At 38.1% G+C, this 19,927-nt stretch overlaps 1 protein-coding gene across 6 annotated transcripts in view; it reads left to right on the top strand.

Moving 5' to 3' along the window:
- Positions 1–19,927, top strand: part of LOC136863957 (glutamic acid-rich protein) — a 466,965-nt gene that overhangs the window by 168,395 nt on the left and 278,643 nt on the right. For all 6 annotated transcript variants that reach the window (XM_067140416.2, XM_067140414.2, XM_067140413.2 and 3 more), the window contains exons 2-3: positions 8,726–8,766; positions 17,911–18,057. In XM_067140416.2, coding sequence (XP_066996517.1) covers positions 8,737–8,766; positions 17,911–18,057 — 177 coding nt within the window. In that variant the 5' untranslated portion in view covers positions 8,726–8,736. The remainder of the gene's footprint in view (positions 1–8,725; positions 8,767–17,910; positions 18,058–19,927) is intronic.

The raw sequence follows: 19,927 nt of genomic DNA, 5'->3' as shown, positions 1-19,927 counted from the left end.
CCTTTCAAATTTATTCAAATTAATCAGCAAAGTGTTCACGGTAATAGTCAATGATTTCTGTGACGTGAACAATATTATCTCAAGTAATCAAATGGGAACACGCAACCGATGTCAAGGCGCTAAGGAACAAGCACTTATAAGCAAAACCATAAACGAAAAGTACAATAATAAATTGTGTACTGCTTGGGTGGACATTCAGAAAGCATATGATTCGTTGTCACATGAATACCTAATTGAATGTCTACGGAAGATACATATGCCAGAAAACATCATTAAATTTGTCAATAGAACACTTGACAAACAGAGAACAACATTAATATGTGGAAATAAAGTGGTCAGTGACGTGAAAATAAATAGAGGAATATTACAAGGAGATGCTCTATCACCCAAGTTGTTCGTTATTGCTATGGAATTGTTAAGCAGAATTTTAAATAAGAACTGCGAGAAGATCCAAGCAGATGAACATGGAAGAATTGAGTGCAACCACCTCATTTTCATCGATGACATTAAATTGTTCGCCAAAGATGTGCAGACATTGAACGAGCTGAGCCAGTGGACGAATCAGTGTCTCAACAACATGGGTTTTACAATCAATCAGCAAAAGTCAGCGAACAATATCAATTCGAACCATATCTTTGGAGAGAAGGATACAAATACCTAGGAATATTAGAAGACTCGAGAAATGTAATTAAACCCGAGAATAAAGTTATCATAGCCAACAAGATCGAATCACGGGTAACAAATGTATGCCAAACAAAGTTGAACGCGAGAAACCTGTTTGCAGCAATAAATGAGTATGCGTTATCAACTATTAACTATTATATTGGCCTGATCCCGTACGAGCACGAAGAATTTAACAACATTGATCTGAAGGTGAGAGGAATCTTGAGAGAGCATAATATCGTCAGAACAGCAGGTAATATGGAACGACTGTACCTGAAAAGACATGAGTTAGGAAGAGGACTACAAAATATTTCTGAGAAGGCCGAATTGATTTTACTAGAATTATGTAAATATTTGGCAACAAACACAAGAACGAAGTTTATCGCAGAAAGTGAAAGAAGAAATGCAACCCATCTTGGACTGATTGAAGAACATTTGAAACGGAAGTACCTAATTGAGGACGGAAACGATGTAACGGTAAAAATAGTTAAGCAGAAACAAAAACAGATGCGAATGGATCGAATCATGGCTAAGTCAATGCATTCCACATTGTTCCGTGAACAACAGGAGAAATTTGTTGACGTAAAACAGTCATCGTTATGGCTAATGAGGGGGAATATATCTCCACAGGAAGAAGGAATGTTCTGTAAGATACAAGACAGAAACATCTTCTTTAGTCATGGGAGTATATTCCAGAGGTGCCCACACTGCAACCAGGGCAATAAGACACTAGATCACCTGGCAACACAATGTGGACGAATGCTTAATTTGGACTACAAGAAACGCCACAATGATGTTGTCAGATGCTTGCATTTCATGTTCACCAAAAAGTATGGGCTGAATAATTCTAAGAAAATAAAGAACTATAAAGTTGAAAATGTCATATCCAATCAGCGAATTAGAATAAAGTCAGACGTCATCATACAGACTGAGCTTCGCATTGAACACAATAAACCGGATCTGATGATACATGACCTTGTAAAGAATGAAATCCTATTAATTGAAGTTGGAATCACAAACAAAAATATCCTAAAACAGACTGAAACCACTAAAGGAAGAAAGTACGAGATGCTAGCCAACGAACTCTCGCTTATGTACAATGGGGCCAAGGTGACGATGGTCCCTGTGGTAATAACATGGGACGGGCTAGTTACCAACTTGTTCAAGAAGCACATGGACAAATTGGAAGTGAGCAAACAGCTACAGGCCTACCTACAGACCATTGTACTAAAAAGAACATGTGAGAGTGTGCTAATCGACTTCAGACGAGGCAACTTGGATAACGAGTTGTGGACGGAGGACTTGCAAACAATGATGGACCAGATGGAGGCGGTCCTGGTACCGTAAATGGTGTGCTAGAAGTGTGTATACAAATGCGTAGAATCATTGGATGTAACATGGACTTAAAAACTAATTGAATAAATTTATTATTATTATTATTATTATTATTATTATTATTATTATTATTATTATTATTAAATTACAATTTTGAATTTCACAGCGTTACCAGCGGTCGTACCCATCGTTCACTGGTTTATTAGCTTCCTCGAGTGATCAGTGGTGGTGTTCGACCTATGATCACGGGTTCTATTCCAACCAACAAAAGAGAACACTAAACCTGAAAGATTGCATTTCATTTTAACAGATTTACCTATAAAAAAAGAAAACTATATTACTCCTATAACAGCAGCCCTGCAGTGTCTTCCTACAACGATGTAGAAGTTAGCGGGAGTGAAATACCAGCACTCTGTTATCTATATATATAAATATGCCAAAAGTATGATGTGAGGAAGTATATACGACGAGTAACACATGGTTGTTCGTTAGCAGTGGCGATCTGACGGAGCGAAGCCTAGCACACCTATCCCCGCAGTCCCCGCATCTATTAAACATTCAGCAGCATGCAGCACGACTTGTAGTGAGGTGAGAGGGACGCAGCGCTTGGAGTGCAATATCACTCTCCGATGTCCTGCTCTCAGAAATAAGTGCGACGTTTTTTCTCATTGCTTTCAAGATTTGTAAATGGAACAATGTGTCAGATGACTACATTATAATGTGCTTTAGATTTCCATCGCTGTCATTTGAGGTTTGGGTTTCAGCGATAGCCTTGGTAGCCCTCAGTATGCGCCACTGGTATATACGTTTTGGTAAAACCACTATTAAGAGTATGGTTCCAGTGAACAGGATCCTTACCAGGATTGCTTGTTTCGAGAACTGGGAAAAATCCAAAGAAAAACAGTTCGATTTGTTCGAGACGATTTCCGACAAAAGGGCAGTGTTACAAAAATGTTGCAACGTTTACGCTGGAAAGACTTGCGAGAAAGGAGACGAACTGCTCGACTAAGCGACATGTTCCGAGCTGTCAGGGGAGAAATGGCGTGAAATGACATTAGTAGACGAATAAGTTTGAGTGGTGTTTTTAAAAGTAGGAATGACGTTGGAATTCAAGAGGACAAATTGGGGTAAATATTTCTTTATAGGAAGAGGGGTTGGGATTGGAATAATTCATCAAGTGTGATGTATGATCAGTTCCACAGTTCTTCGAAATTATTTATGAAAGGACTAGGTCAACAGGTGGGGAATCTGCCTCCTGGGCGACTGCCCTAAATGCAGATCAGTGGTGATTGACTGATATCAAGAATGCTAACACAAGCATATTACAGAAGACTTCATTGAAGATCCGATGAATATGTTTTATGGTTATTCGAAACCGAACAAAACATTTTCCACGACTATGAAGTTACGTATTATTTTTTTCAACAAGTGACGAAACATGAAGGTCTCTTTACAAGAGATGGTTATCATCTTTCATCTTTGAATCCACACACACGCTATAATTCATACACCAACGTTTTTAGTGCTAGGTACGAATTAATATTCTATGTATTAGGAATGTGTATACCATTCAAGGGAATATTTGTATTTGGTCCATTTGAACCATGAATTAATCATAATAATCAGTTTTCTAAATATATACTTCCACCATTCTTAGAGAGCTCCTTGTATTCTTGTTACTGTATGTTCATAGGCTGGTAACATAAACCACATATCAAAGTTTCCGCTGACAATCAAAATTATCAATTTGTGCTTCCGTTCTTTACCACAAGTTTGCGGCATGCAGCTGTTGCAGAGTCGTATATTTCAGATGTGGAAGTATTTAAAATATGCCTATTTGACGGTAGGAACTATGCTAGTGAGAATCTACATACCGTACACATTACAATAAATACACTGCACATGGAAGAAGTTAATATTTTCAGACGTTAGGACAACTACCTGGATGATTCGCTAATAAATGTGGATATACATGGTGGTCGGAAACAACGTGAACCGGATAAATGATCGTTAGAGGATTGGTCATACTGATACGTAAATAATTTGAAAATAAAATTGATATCTCACGCCATTGTCTATTTATCAGCTGCTGAAGTTAGTCGGTCACATCGCTTCGCGGGCGAATTCCAATGGGGTTTGCGAGGCGGTGTTGCTACACGTGGCTTAGGACTGGCTTGAGAGCACCTTTCGAAGACAATAACTTCGCCAGGGGAGTGATTTGAGCACGGATCTCTAAGTTGACAAGATCACATCATAGCAAGTGCGCTACTTTGAGACCGGCTGAGGCCCATGGCGTGTTCATGTTTGATGATTTCTCGGCATGGCTCTTAAGCCATGTGCAGATTTAGCAACACAGCCTCGAAGCGATCTTATTGGCTAACTTCAGCAGCTGATAAAATGACAACGGTGCGAGACATCGATTTTTTTTTTTCAAATTATTTATTAGCATGACTAACTCTATAACGCTCATATAGGCTACAAGATTCTCGTTGTTTCCAATCCATTTGGGTAAAACTATTATTACATTTTTAATAAAAGGGATTTCATCCAATTCTATCCAAAATAAAGCAGGAGTAAAGGATAAAATAATACAATTGCCGCGTTATTTTCCTTCGAATAGTGAAGTGTTAAATTATGAAGAGTACCGGTATATGATTTCATTATAACTACGGAATGGACACCGGCGTTGAGGGGATATGTTTTTTGCTATTATCTTACGTCGCACTGACAGACAGGTCTTATGGCGACGATGGGATAGGAAAGGCCTAGGAATGAGAAGGAAGCGGCCGTGGCCTTAATTAAGGTACAGCCCCAGCATTTGCGTGGTGTGAAAATGGGAAACCACGGAAAACCATTTTCAGGGCTGCCGACAGTGGGGTTCGAACCTACTATCTCCCGATTACTGGATACTGGCCGCACTTAAGCGACTGCAGCTATCGAGCTCGGTGGGATATGATTTTATGCCGTGTAGTGCGGTAATATGCATGTTTAGTGTATTGTGCATGACAGGGTTACATATATAAATTATGCCCTTGTTAATTCGTGGTAATCCTCTTTAACTACTACCAACAAAAGTAATTTTAACTACTGCCAATAATAGCAATTTTTAAGAATTATAATGAGAAATATTATCGAAAATGAATATAATTTATATTGAAAAATAATCATCCAAAGATGAAGACCTACATAAAATCATGCTCAGTCATTCTTCTGCCACTTTTTTCCACTGTCACTCTTCTGGGCTTGATCCTGTTCTACGGCCGGATGCCCTTCCTGACATCAACCCTATAAGGAGGGATGTATTCGTTATTGTGTATTTCTATGGTGGTTGGTCGTGTATTATGTTGTGGATGAAGAGGAATATGTTGGGACAAATATAAACACCCAGTCCCCGAGTCATATTAACCAAACGCGGTTAAAATCTCCGACCCGGCTGGGAATCGATCCCAGTACAGTCTGAACGGAGTACAGTATCATCTTACAAGAGACAGTGACAACTCCACTTACTCCAATGCAATTTCTTCTTCTTATTATTATTACTACTACTACATGGTAATATCGTAGGTTTCCAGATTATCACTGCCGGTTCATAATCAACAAAATCAGCTTGCAGAATCAGATGTGAAGTACCGGTACACACACAATATTGAACTCGTTCGAGCTGCTTATAATGGCTTTTCTAGTCCCTCATGGGTATCATGTTTACAGAATTTGAACATATGCAGTTAATGATAATCTCTGTACACATGAAAGAACTTGAGTTCATGGCGAATTCTTAGAGAGCATCGTATGAATCTTATGAATATAGTAAATATGTTTTTGTTCAGAATGTTAACTACAAGAACCATATCATGTAAGGAAGATTATATCAGTACACGAATTTGGGGATTAAAATGGCTTTGATGTGGAACTAAACATGGTGTCGTATGCATGTATGTATGTATGTATGTATGTGTATTTGTAGATAGGGAGTAGTGGTTTTTATTATGCATATTCCTGTAATAGGGACGTATCGTTTCAATTATAGCATGGCCTGCCTGCGAGTTCATTGCCCACCTGTTGAAGAGCTTTTACTTCTCTCTATAATTTATGCAAGAAGCTTAGGCCTAGTTATTTTTCAGGGGTAGGTTGATAGAGGGGTTTATGCTGGCACAGTGATCTCCTGGCCAAGACAAAAAACAGAACCTTCTTGCTCTGCCGTTGAGGAAAGAAAAACAAACTTTTAGGGTAGATGTGGATATAAAATGAATCTGGAAAGGAATTTGCAAGATTACCACCCTGATGATGATGATGATGATGATGATGATGATGAATGCCTGAGTAGCCTAGTAAGTGGTTCTAAGAGTTGGAATGTCAGTTATCAAATACAACCTGATTCATTGGACATATCAATAGTCTTTGCCCTCCTTCTTAACATAGGTTGCTTTAAATGTCGGTGTGGCCTATATATAAGATCTCCGGGTGGGGACTACACGAGAGGGGGCAATCTTTCGTTTGTCTGGTTACTGGATACTGCCATTCTGAGAGTCGGAGCGTGGAATGTTTGAATCGTTGTGTAAGTTAGAGAATCTGAAAAGGGAAATGGGTAGACCAAGTATATATGTAGTTCGTATAAGTGAAGTACTTTGGCAGGAAGGGCTGGATTTTTGGTCGGGCAACTGCAGAATTATCAGCACAAAATCAAACTAGTGAAATGAAATAGTTGGTTTTAATAATGAATAAGAAAATAGGGCAGCGGGTAAGAAGCTACTACGATCGGCATAGTGAAAGGATTGTTAAGATAGACACCAAACCAATACCCACCACAATAGTGCAGGTCTGTATGCCTACTAGTTCAGCGGATGAGGAAGAAATTGAAAGAATATATGACGAGATGGGAGATTTAATACAATATGTAAAAGGTGACGAGAATTTGTGAGGGGAGACTGGAATGCAGTGGTAGGCCAAGGAAGAGAAGGTAATGCATTAGAAGAATTCGGATTGGTACAAAGTTAGCCTCCGTGGCTCAGGCGACAGCGCGCCGTGGTTCAAATCCCGGTCACTCCATGTGAGATTTGTGCTGGGCAAAGCAGAGGCGGGACAGGTTTTCTCCGGGTACTCCGGTTTTCCCTTCATAATACATTCCATATCATTTCATTTCATCTGTCATTCATTAATCATTGCCCCAGAGAGTGCGACAGGCTTCGGCAGCCGGAACAATGCCTATCCTCGCCGCTAGATGGGGGCTACATTCATTCCATTCCTGACCAAGTCGAATGACTGGAAACAGGCTGTGGATTTTCACAAAGGAATGAAAGAAGTTGGCTGGTTGAATTCTGCACCAACCATAATTTAGTGCTTGCTAATACTTGGTTCAAACATCACAAACAATGGGTGCATACGTAGACGAGACTTGGAGACACTGGAAGGTATTAAATAGACTTCATTATGATTAGGCAGAGATTCAGAAACCAGGTGTCGAATGCAATACTTTCCCAGGAGCAGACATGGACACTGAAATGCCGTCTGAAGTTGAAGATTGAAGAAAGAGAGGAATGCTAGAAGGTGGGACCAAGACAAGTTGAAAGAAAAGCGTTTGAGGGATTGTTTCAAGGAACATGTTGCGCAAAGACTAAATGAAAGCACAAGGAAGGCCTTTCTGAAGAAAGTAAATTTACCCACTTCGAACATTTTTAGATATCAGATGGTCTGGAAAGTGGTATTGTATGGAAGTGAACCATGGACGATAACTAGCTCAGAAAGAGAATAGAAGCTTTTGAAATGTGGTGTTACAGAACATTGCTGAAGGTGAGTCACAAATGAAGAGATACTAAGTCGAATCGGTAAGAGGAGATCGATTTGGCTAAATTTAACAAGAAGAAGAGGTAGAGTTATAGGACACATCTTAAGACACCCAGAACTTGTACAGTTGATTTTCGTGAGAAGTATAGGTGGTAAGAGCGGTAGCGGTATACCAAGGTATGAATATGACAAGCAGATTAGAACAGATGTAGGATGTAGTTGTTACATAGAAATGAAAAGGTTTGCGCGGTATAGGGTGGCACGGAGGGCTGCGTCAAACCAGTCTATGGTCTGATAACTCAAAACGGCATATAAAGGAATGAAACTGATTGAAATGTTTAATTTCATTGACTAATATTTAAGTGGTTTCATTGCAGTGAAAAGCAGACACAAAAATTAGCATTTTGCACTATATGGGAGGGGTTGAAATATTTTCTTTTAACTCATTTTCTAGCAATTCTCTAGACATATAATAAATGAAGATGAATAATTCTGAATATTGGTTGGGTTTTCCAGCATATAAAACTTTTTGAAGTTGATCCTTTCAATGAAAACGAGGGAATTGTTGGAATCGGCTAAAGGAGGGGCAGGGGCATTGTAACATTCAGTTACCAACATAAAGGACTGTTTTCATATCTGCAAGATTCCATGCACTTGACTGTACCTAACAAGTGGGCTGTGCAATACTGGTTGTGGATGGCTGCATGAAGTAATATTCTAGAGTTCTCAAGATATTCTGTGCTATAATTTGATCATTATTCATCTTGCATCTCTTTTTTCTCGCATGTTCTCTGTGTACACAGAGTCTCTGAAAACTCCAAAAGTAGTTAGTGGTCTGAAAAAAAAAAAAATAATCTGTTAACTTATTGTCTGTTTTATTTTAATATATTTTATATTTCATTTTGAATAAAATTGCAGGACTTAATTATTCTCTCTTTCTTTTCAGATTTTTAAAATATGGCTGATGTATCCAAGAACAAGCAAGCTGTAAGTAACCAGAATACGACAGAAAATGTGCCTGAGTGTTCACTAATACCCCCAGATAAAAACTGTGATATTTTACCCGTGGAACTAAATGTGGACTCTGATCTGTTAGATGAAGGTTCCAGTCTACAGGAACTGATAGACTCTGAACTAGCATTGAGAGTTTCAGGGACTATGAATTACCCTGTTGATGATGACAGTGATGAAAAGGTTGATCAAATTGTTGCAGACAGATCTGACGACTACAATGATGATCTTGATCACCGTGATGATATTGACAATTGTCTTCCCAATTTTGGAGGACTTGATATTAACACACAATTAATTATGGCTGAGAGAAAAAGTTGTTTTGAGAATATGAATGTCAATGGAATGCATTTTTTTACTGTTATTGATGAACCACTGGAGGATCCTGATCCTGACTTACTGTTGGAAGGTCCAGTTTCTGACAATGCTGGTGAGACTTCAGTAGTTTACGATTCTACTACCGTTGACATGAACGGTATCAGTACTGAATCGCATAACTATGAAACTCTCATCAACTCCTCCACAGACATTAGTTGTGAAAATCAGCAGTTAAATTTGTCCCCCATAGATACTGATCTCGTTTTTCCTGAAAATGACAAGGATATTGATCCAGATAGTATCGTAGATAGTTCCCTTGTGTGTAATCCTAATTTTGTTACTGACGATTCTCTCTTGTCTAGCCCAAATGAAAATATTACTGACAATTCTAGTACAGTTAAAGATGATTCTTCAGTCATACAGTGTGGAAAAGAGCCTGTGGTTTACGATTTCTTTTCGTCTTTACCTGAAGATGCAGATCTTGATTTTGACAGCAGTACACTAGAATATCCTTGTCAGGAACAGGGAGAAGAGCTGTTGGTTGATATATCGGGGGACATGACCAATGCTGATGTTGAAAATGGGCGGTTTATTGATACAGCTATATCTGAAAGCGAGATTAACGACAAATGTGATGTAGTGGAAGATAAAATAGAAACATCATATCCTCAGCCTACAGTTAATGGTGATTCTATTATAAATAAGATCTCTGCAGAATTAGAATCTCTCACCATCTCTGAACAAAGCAGTACTGATCTAGGAGGACTCCCAGAAGAAGGAATCCACCTGAATGGATTAACAGAGGACCCTGTGCATGGCATTGTAGATGAAGTAGTGGTGTGTACTAACCTGAGTGATAACTCCACTTCCTCTTCATGTTCTGAAGTAAGTGTGCTAACCCATTTACATATTTAGATTGTAGTAACATGTGTGTATAGTTTTTTCCTTAACTACATAAAGGAATTGTTTACGCATTACTGTATAGAAACGGAGATGCCCAATACAGAAGTGTGCTGCAATACATTGGTAATAGTAGGTTTTGCATGTATCAACATTTTTTGTGCCCCATAGCATATATTGAAAAAATTCAACATATGTGGTTAAGATTTGTAGATATTGTGAAGTAAAAATTTGTGGCATTTCATTTTTCTGAACTGGTGATTTTCTAAGTATTTGGATTTTCATTCCTTTGTTATTCTGAAAGCATACTCTACAGCAGAAGTGGATTTCTGGATGCAAGAGGGGAAACTTTTGGTATCTGTGAAAGCCCATACCAGACAGAAAGAAGGTAGTTTTCTGAAACAAGTTATGAAACTCAAAAACGTGGATAGTTGTCAAAGATCATCATGTAACTAATATATGAAAACAAATTTTGGCAAATTTGAAAACAAAAAATCACATCTGGTATGAATTTTAAAAAAAAATACATACCCCCATCAGAGCATTTATACATTAAAGTCTAATAGTATTAATAGTCAGCTTTTCAGCTTCTTCCGCTTTCAAAACTTCATCCTGTCGGACCTGGCTGCCCTTTGGTTGTCAGTATCTTTAATATAATATATGCTGTTGTTTGAGTCATCAGTCCATAGACTGGTTTGATGCAGCTCTCCGTGCCACCCTAGTCTGTGCTAACCTCTTCATTTCTACGTACATTTCTTCCTACATCTGCTCTAATCTGCTTGTCATATTCATACCTTGGTCTACCCCTACCGTTCTTACCACCTACACTTCCTTCAAAAACCAATTGAACAAGTCCTGGGTGTCTTAAGATGTGTCCTATCATTCTATCTCTTCTTCTTGTAAAATTTAGCCAAATCGATCTCCTCTCGCCAATTCGATTCAGTATCTCTTCATTTGTGATTCGATCTATCCATCTCACCTTCAGCATTCTTCTGTAACACCACATTTCAAAAGCTTCTATTCCCTTTCTTTCCGAGCTAGTTATCGTCCATGTTTTACTTCCATACAATGCCACGCTCCACACGAAAGTCTTCAAAGACAGCTTTCTAATTCCTATATCAGTGTTTGAAGTGAGCAGATTTGTTTTCTTAAGAAAGCTCTTCCTTCCTTGTGCTAGTCTACATTTTATGTCCTCCTTACTTCTGCCATCGTTAGTTATTTTACAGCCCAAGTAACAATATTCTTCTACTCCCTTTAATACTTCATTTCCTAATCTAATATTTCCTACATCACCTGCCTTCGTTCGACTGCACTCCATTACTTTTGTTTTGGACTTATTTATTTTCATCTTGTACTCCTTACCCAAGACTATGTCCATACCATTCAGCAGCTTCGAGATCTTCTGCAGTCTCAGATAAAATAACAATATCATTGGCAAATCTCAAGGTTTTGATGTCCTCTCCTTGGATTGCGATTCCCTTTCCAAATTCCTCTTTGATTTCCTTTACGGTCTGTTCTATGTAAACATTGAAAAGGTGAGGGGACAAACTGCAGCCTTGCCTCACTCCTTTCTGGATTGCTGCTTCTTTTTCAAAGCCCTCGATTCTTATCACTGCAGACTGATTTTTATACAGACTGTAGATAATTCTTCGTTCTCGGTATCTGATCCCAATCACCTTCAGAATCTTAAATAGCTTGGTCCAATCAACATTATCAAATGCCTTTTCTAGATGTACGAATACCATGTACGTGGGCTTGTCCTTCTTGATTCGATTCTCTAAGATCAGACGTAAAGTCAGGATTGCTTCACGTGTTCCTACATTTCTCCTGAAGCCAAATTGATCTTCTTCCAACTCGGCTTCAACTTGTTTTTCCATTTTTCTGTAAATAATATGTGTTAAAATTTTGCAGGCATGGTGCGGTAGTTGTCACACCTGTCAGCACCGGCTTTCTTGGGAATAGGTATAACAACATTCTGCTGAAAATCAGATGGGACTTCTTCCTGTCTCATACATCTTGCACACTAAATGGAATAATCTTGCCAGGCTGGTTTCTCCTAAGGCAGTCAGTAATTCAGAGGGAATGTCATCAATTCCAGGTGCCTTGTTCCTATTCAGGTCGCTCACAGCCCTGTCAAACTCTGACCTCAAAATTGGGTCTCCCTTTTCATCAGCATCAACAGCCTCTTCTTGTTCCAGAACCAAATTCTCTATATCTTTACCTTGATACAACTGTTGGATATGCTCCTGCCATCTTTCTGCTTTGTCTTCTTTCCCTAGAAGTGGCTTTCCATCTGAGCTCTTAATATTCATACACCTAAATTTCCTTTCTCCGAAGGTTTCCTTGATTTTCCTGTATGCAGCATTTACCTTTCCTAGGACCATACAACCTTCGACATCCTTGCACTTCTCCTTCAGCCATTCTTCCTTAGCTACCTTGCACTTTCTATCCACTTGATTCTTTAATCGCCTGTATTCTTTTCTGCCCTCTTCATTTCTAGCATTCTTATATTTTCGTCGTTCATCAATCAGGTCTAGTATCTCCTGAGTTATCCACTGATTCTTAGTTGATCTTTTCTTCCTTCCTAACATTTCTTCAGCAGCCCTGCTGACTTCATTTTTCATGGCTATCCACTCTTCCTCTATTGTGTTTCCTTCAGCCTTTTCATTTAGTCCTTGTGCAACATGTTCCTTGAAACAATCCCTCACACTCTTTTCTTTCAACTTGTCTAAATTGCATCTTTTTGCATTCTTTCCTTTCTTCAATTTCTTCAGCATCAGATGGCATTTCATGACCAACAAGTTGTGGTCAGAGTCCATGGCTGCTCCTGGAAAAGTTTTGCAATCCAACACCTGGTTTCTGAATCTCTGCCTAATCATAATGAAGTCTATTTGATACCCTCCAGTGTCTCCAGGTCTTGTCACGTATACAGCTGTCGTTTGTGGTGTTTGAACCAAGTATTGGCAAGGATCAGTGCAGAATTCAACCAGCAGACTTCCTCTTTCGTTCCTTTGTCCCAATCCGAATTCTTCTACTGTATTACCTTCTCTACCTTGGCCTACCACTGCATTCCAGTCTCCCATCACAATTAGATTCTCGTCACCTTTTACATATTGTATTAAATCTTCTATCTCTTCATATGTTCTTTCGATTTCCTCATCATCCGCTGTAACTATTTTGTGAATACTAATTAATGATAATGAAATAACTGAATAAATGAAATATAAATAAAGAAAAGTAAATAATATTACTGAAAAACTTCATAAATACTTGAAATAAATTAATAAAAATATTTAATCGAAATGTCCGTAGTATGGGCGCCAGAGTTCACCAGAATGGATCCCTCGAATTTAGATAGAGCGTGATAATTCTTTATCTCCCAGGGCGTGTACATAAAAGCTGCATACTGGTACATCTGCTTCAGGCCTTACCTAACCTTCTGAAAACGACTAAATAGGTAGGAACTGCACCTAGGTTCATCAATAACTCCACTGATTCTAAAATATCTAACTATATTCTTAATAAAATCCGTGCATGAGCACCTCATCAACACACCAAAATACACTTATAATGCACAAAGCAAAAGATTGCTGGAAGACTCCATATTTACAACAACAACAATGAAAGCAGCGGGAAAACGAAAGTGAGAACTAAGCCACCATTTGTAGTTAGTTCATTGAATAATGTACATATATGTAGATAAGAATCCTTCACTGTCTCTGTATCAACACGACTTGCCGATTCTCATAATCAGCACTTATATCACACAGATACTGTACCTCGTAATACTGTGTTCACAGACTGTAACACTTGTAAAGATATATACATTTGAGCAACACACGCTTGTCGATCCTGAACATAAATTGTGGAAAGTCTGAGATAGCTTTCACCAAACATATAATACCAGGCCGCCACAAGTGCTACAATACCTAATGCGTAAGCACTCCACAATTTGTCGAGCCACTTTCCACGAACATAACAAGACTACGTTCCACGAACGTTTTAAGTCCAGTTCAGTATAGTGCAGCAGTCTCACTCCAGTACCGTGTATCAGCACTACTTCATTCCCGTACCGTGTGTCCGCACTACTTCCTTCTCGTACAGTCTGTCTGGTTGTAGTTCTCTTCCGCTGTGATGTCAAACTATGTGAAGACCTCAGCATACCCCTTCCTCTCACATGATACGTCAAGATTGATCCTGGTCAGCCAATCATGAGTGATCCTCTTGTCAAGACCATGCCCTGAACTTCTTCTTGGTCCCAAGACATAAACAAATGCTGGGGTGTTTCACATGAGTCATAGAACTTTCCTAGTACAACAAACTCATCTCATCAGACTGGGAGATATATACGTGACTCATGCAAAGTTTCCAAGTTCCAATATAGCAATGTTTTCCCACTCGTTGTTCAAAACAAATTACTCAAACTACATATATGGAGATCTTCCAACTTTACAAATAAGAATAAATACACAAATGAAATGTAGATGATGATGATAATAATAATAATAATAATAATAATAAATCGAATACTGAGAATGATATCTCTCACATCTACATGTAGTGCGAGGGTGTGATATATGTTCTATCACACCGCTGAGCTAGTAGGCATATAGACCTGCACTATTGTGGTGGGCATTAGTTTGGTGTCTATCTTGACGACAATAATTCTTTCACTATGCTGGTCATAGTAGCTTCCCTGCTGCCCTATTTTCTTATTCATTATTAAACCAACTCCTGCATTTCCTCTGTTTGATTTTGTGTTGATAATTCGGTAGTCACCTGACAAAAAATCCTGTTCTTCCTGCCAACGTACTTCACTTATACCAACTACATCTAACTTTAGTCTATCCGTCTCCCTTTTCAGATTCTCTAATCTACCACAACGATTCAAACTTCTAACATTCCACGCTCCGACTCGCAGAATGTCTGTATCCATCTTCCTGATGATCGCCCCCTCTCGTGTAGTCCCTACCCGGAGATCCGAATTGGGGACTAGTTTACCTCCGACCGAGCTCGATAGCTGCAGTCGCTTAAGTGCAGCCAGTATCTAGTAATCGGGAGATAGTGGGTTCGATCCCCACTGTCGGCAGTCCTGAAGATGGTTTTGCGTTGTTTCCCATTTTCACACCAGGAAAATGCTGGGGCTGTACCTTAAGGCCACGGCCTCTTCCTTCCCATTCCTAGGCCTTTCCTATCTCATCGTTGCCATAAGACGTATCTGTGTCGGTGCGACGTAAAGCAAAATAGCAAAAATAGTAACAATTTTCATGTTTAATGTTCCATACGGTCATCTGGCTTGCCCTGTACTGGCGGGCTAACTGCCTGGTACTGACATGGCGGTCGCCTTCCAGTGTTAATCACATTTTTCTCCACGTCTGGTGTCCGAACAAGGCGGGTACGTCCTTCATGATTTCCTGCTTCCTTAAACGACCCTGTCTCAGACAAACGGCAAAACACTGTTTCAAACATTGAATGCTGTGGTTGTTGTCGGCTGGGATAGGTCTCCCGATACAACCATGCTGCCCGTTGCCATTTGCCTTGCTGTAAGTAAACACCATGTCGGCAAGCTCTCGAGTCAAATACGAAACCATTGTGTGAAAACGCTATAACACATCCACGACTCGATGAGTCTGCACGAGAAGTTACTCGGATACAACGGTACCAATGACTGTGGCAGGAGAGTGTGCTAGGGCGTGACATATGAGGAACAGTACCACCCTCTAGGAGGAAACCACGCATACTGTAACTGTGGCGGCATGGTACAGCGCGTATTGGCCTGCAGTCTCTGTAACAAAGTATGATTGAATACATGGTCGCTAGCATGGACACCATGCATATCCGGACATACGTTCATTAGACCATTTTTGTTCCATATCCTCTCCGCGATCAATCCCTATAGTTTGTGCACAGTGGAAGAAATCGCCCTGTATGTGAAGCATGCCATCTTTTTATGAATACATGATCTATATAGTTTTTAGTGACTTCATCAGGAGGGCACCTAATGACTTTCCTTTGCAGGTAGATGCTTTTTATAATCATATACTGCCCATTGAAAACTCAATGACTAATTCTGGTATCATTGGAGAACTCGTGGAGTCTCTCCTTCCCTGATGTTTTCTGAAATAGTCTCCCTCCCCACTATAGCATGTAAGTCACTTTTGACTGTTTTCAGCTATCTTTCTTTATATTTTAATATGATTTGAGCTTTTAAGCAGAACAAAATAAATGACTTCACTTCAAAGCCAATGTCTTATTCAATTTCATTACACACCAATCTATTTTAAAATAATTTTATAGGAAAATTCAGCAGTTCAAATTTATTAGGTCCACTGATAATTTTATTTTTAATCATTTTAACCATCATTTTTTAAATCCTAGTCAGCAGGTAAGTTATAAATTTCAATGATTTCATTTCATCTCGTACCATCATGGGTCGATGACTTAGATTAGTTGCCTTTTAAACAACAAGCATCATCACCCTTCTTCTTCTTCTTCTTCTTCTTCTTCTTCTGCTTATTCTTCTTCTTCTTCTTCTGCTTCTTCTTCTTCTTCTTCTTCTTCTTCTTCTTCAAAGTCACCTATGATTACTTCAGCATCAGACCTTGTTACCAATGCTAGTTCCTGTTCCAGTTGCTCATAGAAGAGATCCTTTTCCATCTCTTCACCTTCCTCTTTTGGTGCATAAACTTATATAAAAGACATATTGAAGATGTGGGCTTTCATTCTTAGTACACATGTCTTTTCATTAACAGGTGTAAAGTTAAATATCCATGTCCTTATACATATTTTCAGTATAATGAAGCCAGTGCCACTCTTGCTCTGTCACCACAGCTATGAAACAATCTTTACTCTCCAGCAGTCAGAATTTCGCTTCATTTGAATTTCAACTCTGATTCCTGCTACGGTCACTTTATATTTAACCACTTCCTCTTTTAAGTTTTGCAATGCTCCAGGCTTGCCCAGTGTTCTCACATTCTATATTGCTAAATACCAGTTCATATTTCTTTACCCAGTACCCTGGTCCTTTACCTAGTACATCTATCCATCTTTTATTGCTTCTTGGTTCCGTAACAAGTGGTTCTCTCCTCCAGCCCCCAATAGAGTTGTTGGCTGTACGGCCAACCCCCAGTCCCCTAGCCTTTGGAGACCCCGCTCCTTATAAAGAGCACCAACATCTTCACATGAGCCCCATTAATCATAATAGTTCAGGGTTTTTGATATGTTTATATATATATATATATATATATATATATATAATATACAGCATTCGTCACTACCTACTTGGATAAGATTTTCAGTAAATTAGGTTATGTAGTGTTTTAGTACAGTACTTCAGGTGTAATTGACAATTGTAGAGAGTCTTTTTTATCTATTCTGAACATCTGAATGGGACATACTTGATGTATTGTACACTATCTCACCTAACAGTGAAAACCTAATTGGAATTATTTTCTGTGTACATTTTCTGTGGCTACTTTCAGTTCTCTATTTTGGATTTAATATTGTTTCGAATAGTAAAAGTACTAAATGATGAGAGATATCTGCAACATCCAAATTGGTTAATGACTGTGCATTGATGATAAAGTAAAGTAAAGTTCTTGAATTTTAATTATGGTTGTGTACTAACTCTGTAGCAATTGGCTATATTTGTTACCTTGTTTGAAGATAATATTCATAAATCCTTCATTATTCTTGGAAAGTTATAACTTTCCAAAAACGAAAAATTTGAAAACTTAATAACAAATGCCTTTAAATGCACAGGATTGGGCATCTCTGATTTTATATGGAATTAGTTTGATCTTAGAAAACTTACTGATATGTTTAATAGTTGTTTGTATTTTACAATTTGATCATGACCCAGTATATTGATCCTTTTTATCATTAATTATGCCTTTTGTATAGTTGGATAATAAGGAAGTGGTGACTTCCATTTCTTCTGAGAAGAAGATTGTAAAAAAGAAAAAGAAGACTGAAGGTGGAGAATCTGTCAAGACTAAGAAAACAAAGAAAAATAAGAAAGCAGATTCAGAGAAAGAAAACTTTTCTGTGGTGAGTAGAAAGTTAAAATTTGTAAGTTTATTAATTAATTATATACATTTATATGTTTACTGATTGTTTGAATCACATTTTTTAAAAGTTTGAATTTTATGATTTGTTTCAAAGAAGCATGTTTTATATATATTTTAGTTTTTTAACTTTTGTTTTGTTTTGTGTTCTGAATCTGGATACATTTATCTTTACATTTCTGAAGGCTGTTGGAACAGCTGGATCCCATCCTTTTCTGGCACTGATCTGTATTCCAAATTTTATCAGCAAGAGAGTCGGCACATTTATGTTAATAGTTCTTGATAATACTAGTGTTGACAGATCTTGATAATATTCCTGTTGCAGAATTAAGTGTACATGAGCAGGAAAAAAGAGTCTAATTATTTGTTATGAGGGTTGTTCATTACCATTTTCACTGGGATAGAATTCCATTGTGTAAGACTATGTTATACCTCCGGTAGTGTTAATTATTACATATTTTATAGTATATTTGTTATTCTTTCATTTACATCTTAGAGTACTGTCATGATTCTGCTTCTGAAGTGGCTGCTTAAGCACAGGTGGGATGGTGAACTCATTTATTCTCCATGACCTGAATTGTAGGGTTGACCAGTCTACTTCCCTTTAGAGAGCTAGAATCTATTAACATACCTCTCTCTAGCACTGGGACAAGGGTTGGTAGAAAACAGAATAATTCAGTTGTTGCAAGTTATGAATCTCATTCCGTATTGACGGTTATCACTTTACAAAAGAAAATATTTATAAAATCCTCCTATCAATACAAGTCAAGTCATCTGTTAGATGAAGCAAAGTCTATATATGTTTCAGCCTAATCTCAAGGCCATCTTCAGTAGTAAAACAATGATTACATAATATACAAACAAATTAAAAATCGTAATGATGTGAAGTGATAGTGATCATGATTAGTGAGTTAAAAACACATTGAGGTACAAAGTCCTCTCGTCTAATAGATCTTGCTGACTGTTAAATAAAAACACTATGCTGAGGAGTGTAGTGAGACCGTCAATACTACGAATAAAACGTGTATAACATTTGTAACTGACAAGGTCATCTCCATTCGAGACAACTCCTCAGCATAGTGTTTTTATTTAACAGCCAGCAAGATCTTTTAGACGAGAGGACTTTGTACCTCAATGTGTTTTTAACTCACTAATCATGATCACTGTCACTTCACATCATTACGATTTTTAATTTGTTTGTATATTATGTAATCATTGTTTTACTACTGAAGATGGCCTTGAGATTAGGCTGAAACATGTATAGACTTTGCTTCATCTAACAGATGACTTGACTTGTATTGATAGGAGGATTTTATAAATATTTTCTTTTGTAAAGTAATTCAGTTGTATCAATATTAACGATTTCACTACAGTTTGTATGATTATCATATTACCTCAATGAAACGCTTTCAACTGATTATTGTTGACGGACTCCCCAGGCAGGAACAATTGTCATGTGACCATTATCAACATAAGTTAGGTGTGCAGTTTAGTATAATGTGGTTGCATAATGGTTAGTGTATGGATTGACTGTTCATTGAGCATGTATTGTGTGTGGCTGTTTTTTATATTCATATTATTCTAATGTTCCTTGTGCCTGGGTTGTTGTGAAAAATCTTTATGGTTGTGTAAATATCTGCATATTTTTGTCCTCTGTCTAGTCAATAGTTCGCAAATGCAATTTTTAAAAAAATGTATGACATTTCTGATGTGCCCTGTATCTTGTTTTGAAATTTCAACCAGTTTGTGTAGTGTAGAATTTGAAGCATTCACTGCAATTGAGTTTGCAAACACCAGGTAAGTTATATGTTGATGTGTTAGATATTATTTCTAAATTGAATTTTGTTGGTGTG

The sequence above is a fragment of the Anabrus simplex genome, chromosome 2 (genome assembly GCF_040414725.1).
Source record: "Anabrus simplex isolate iqAnaSimp1 chromosome 2, ASM4041472v1, whole genome shotgun sequence".
Lineage (NCBI taxonomy): Eukaryota > Metazoa > Arthropoda > Insecta > Orthoptera > Tettigoniidae > Anabrus > Anabrus simplex.
Note: the sequence above shows the minus strand (reverse complement) of the source record. Positions and strands in the feature narration are given on the sequence as shown.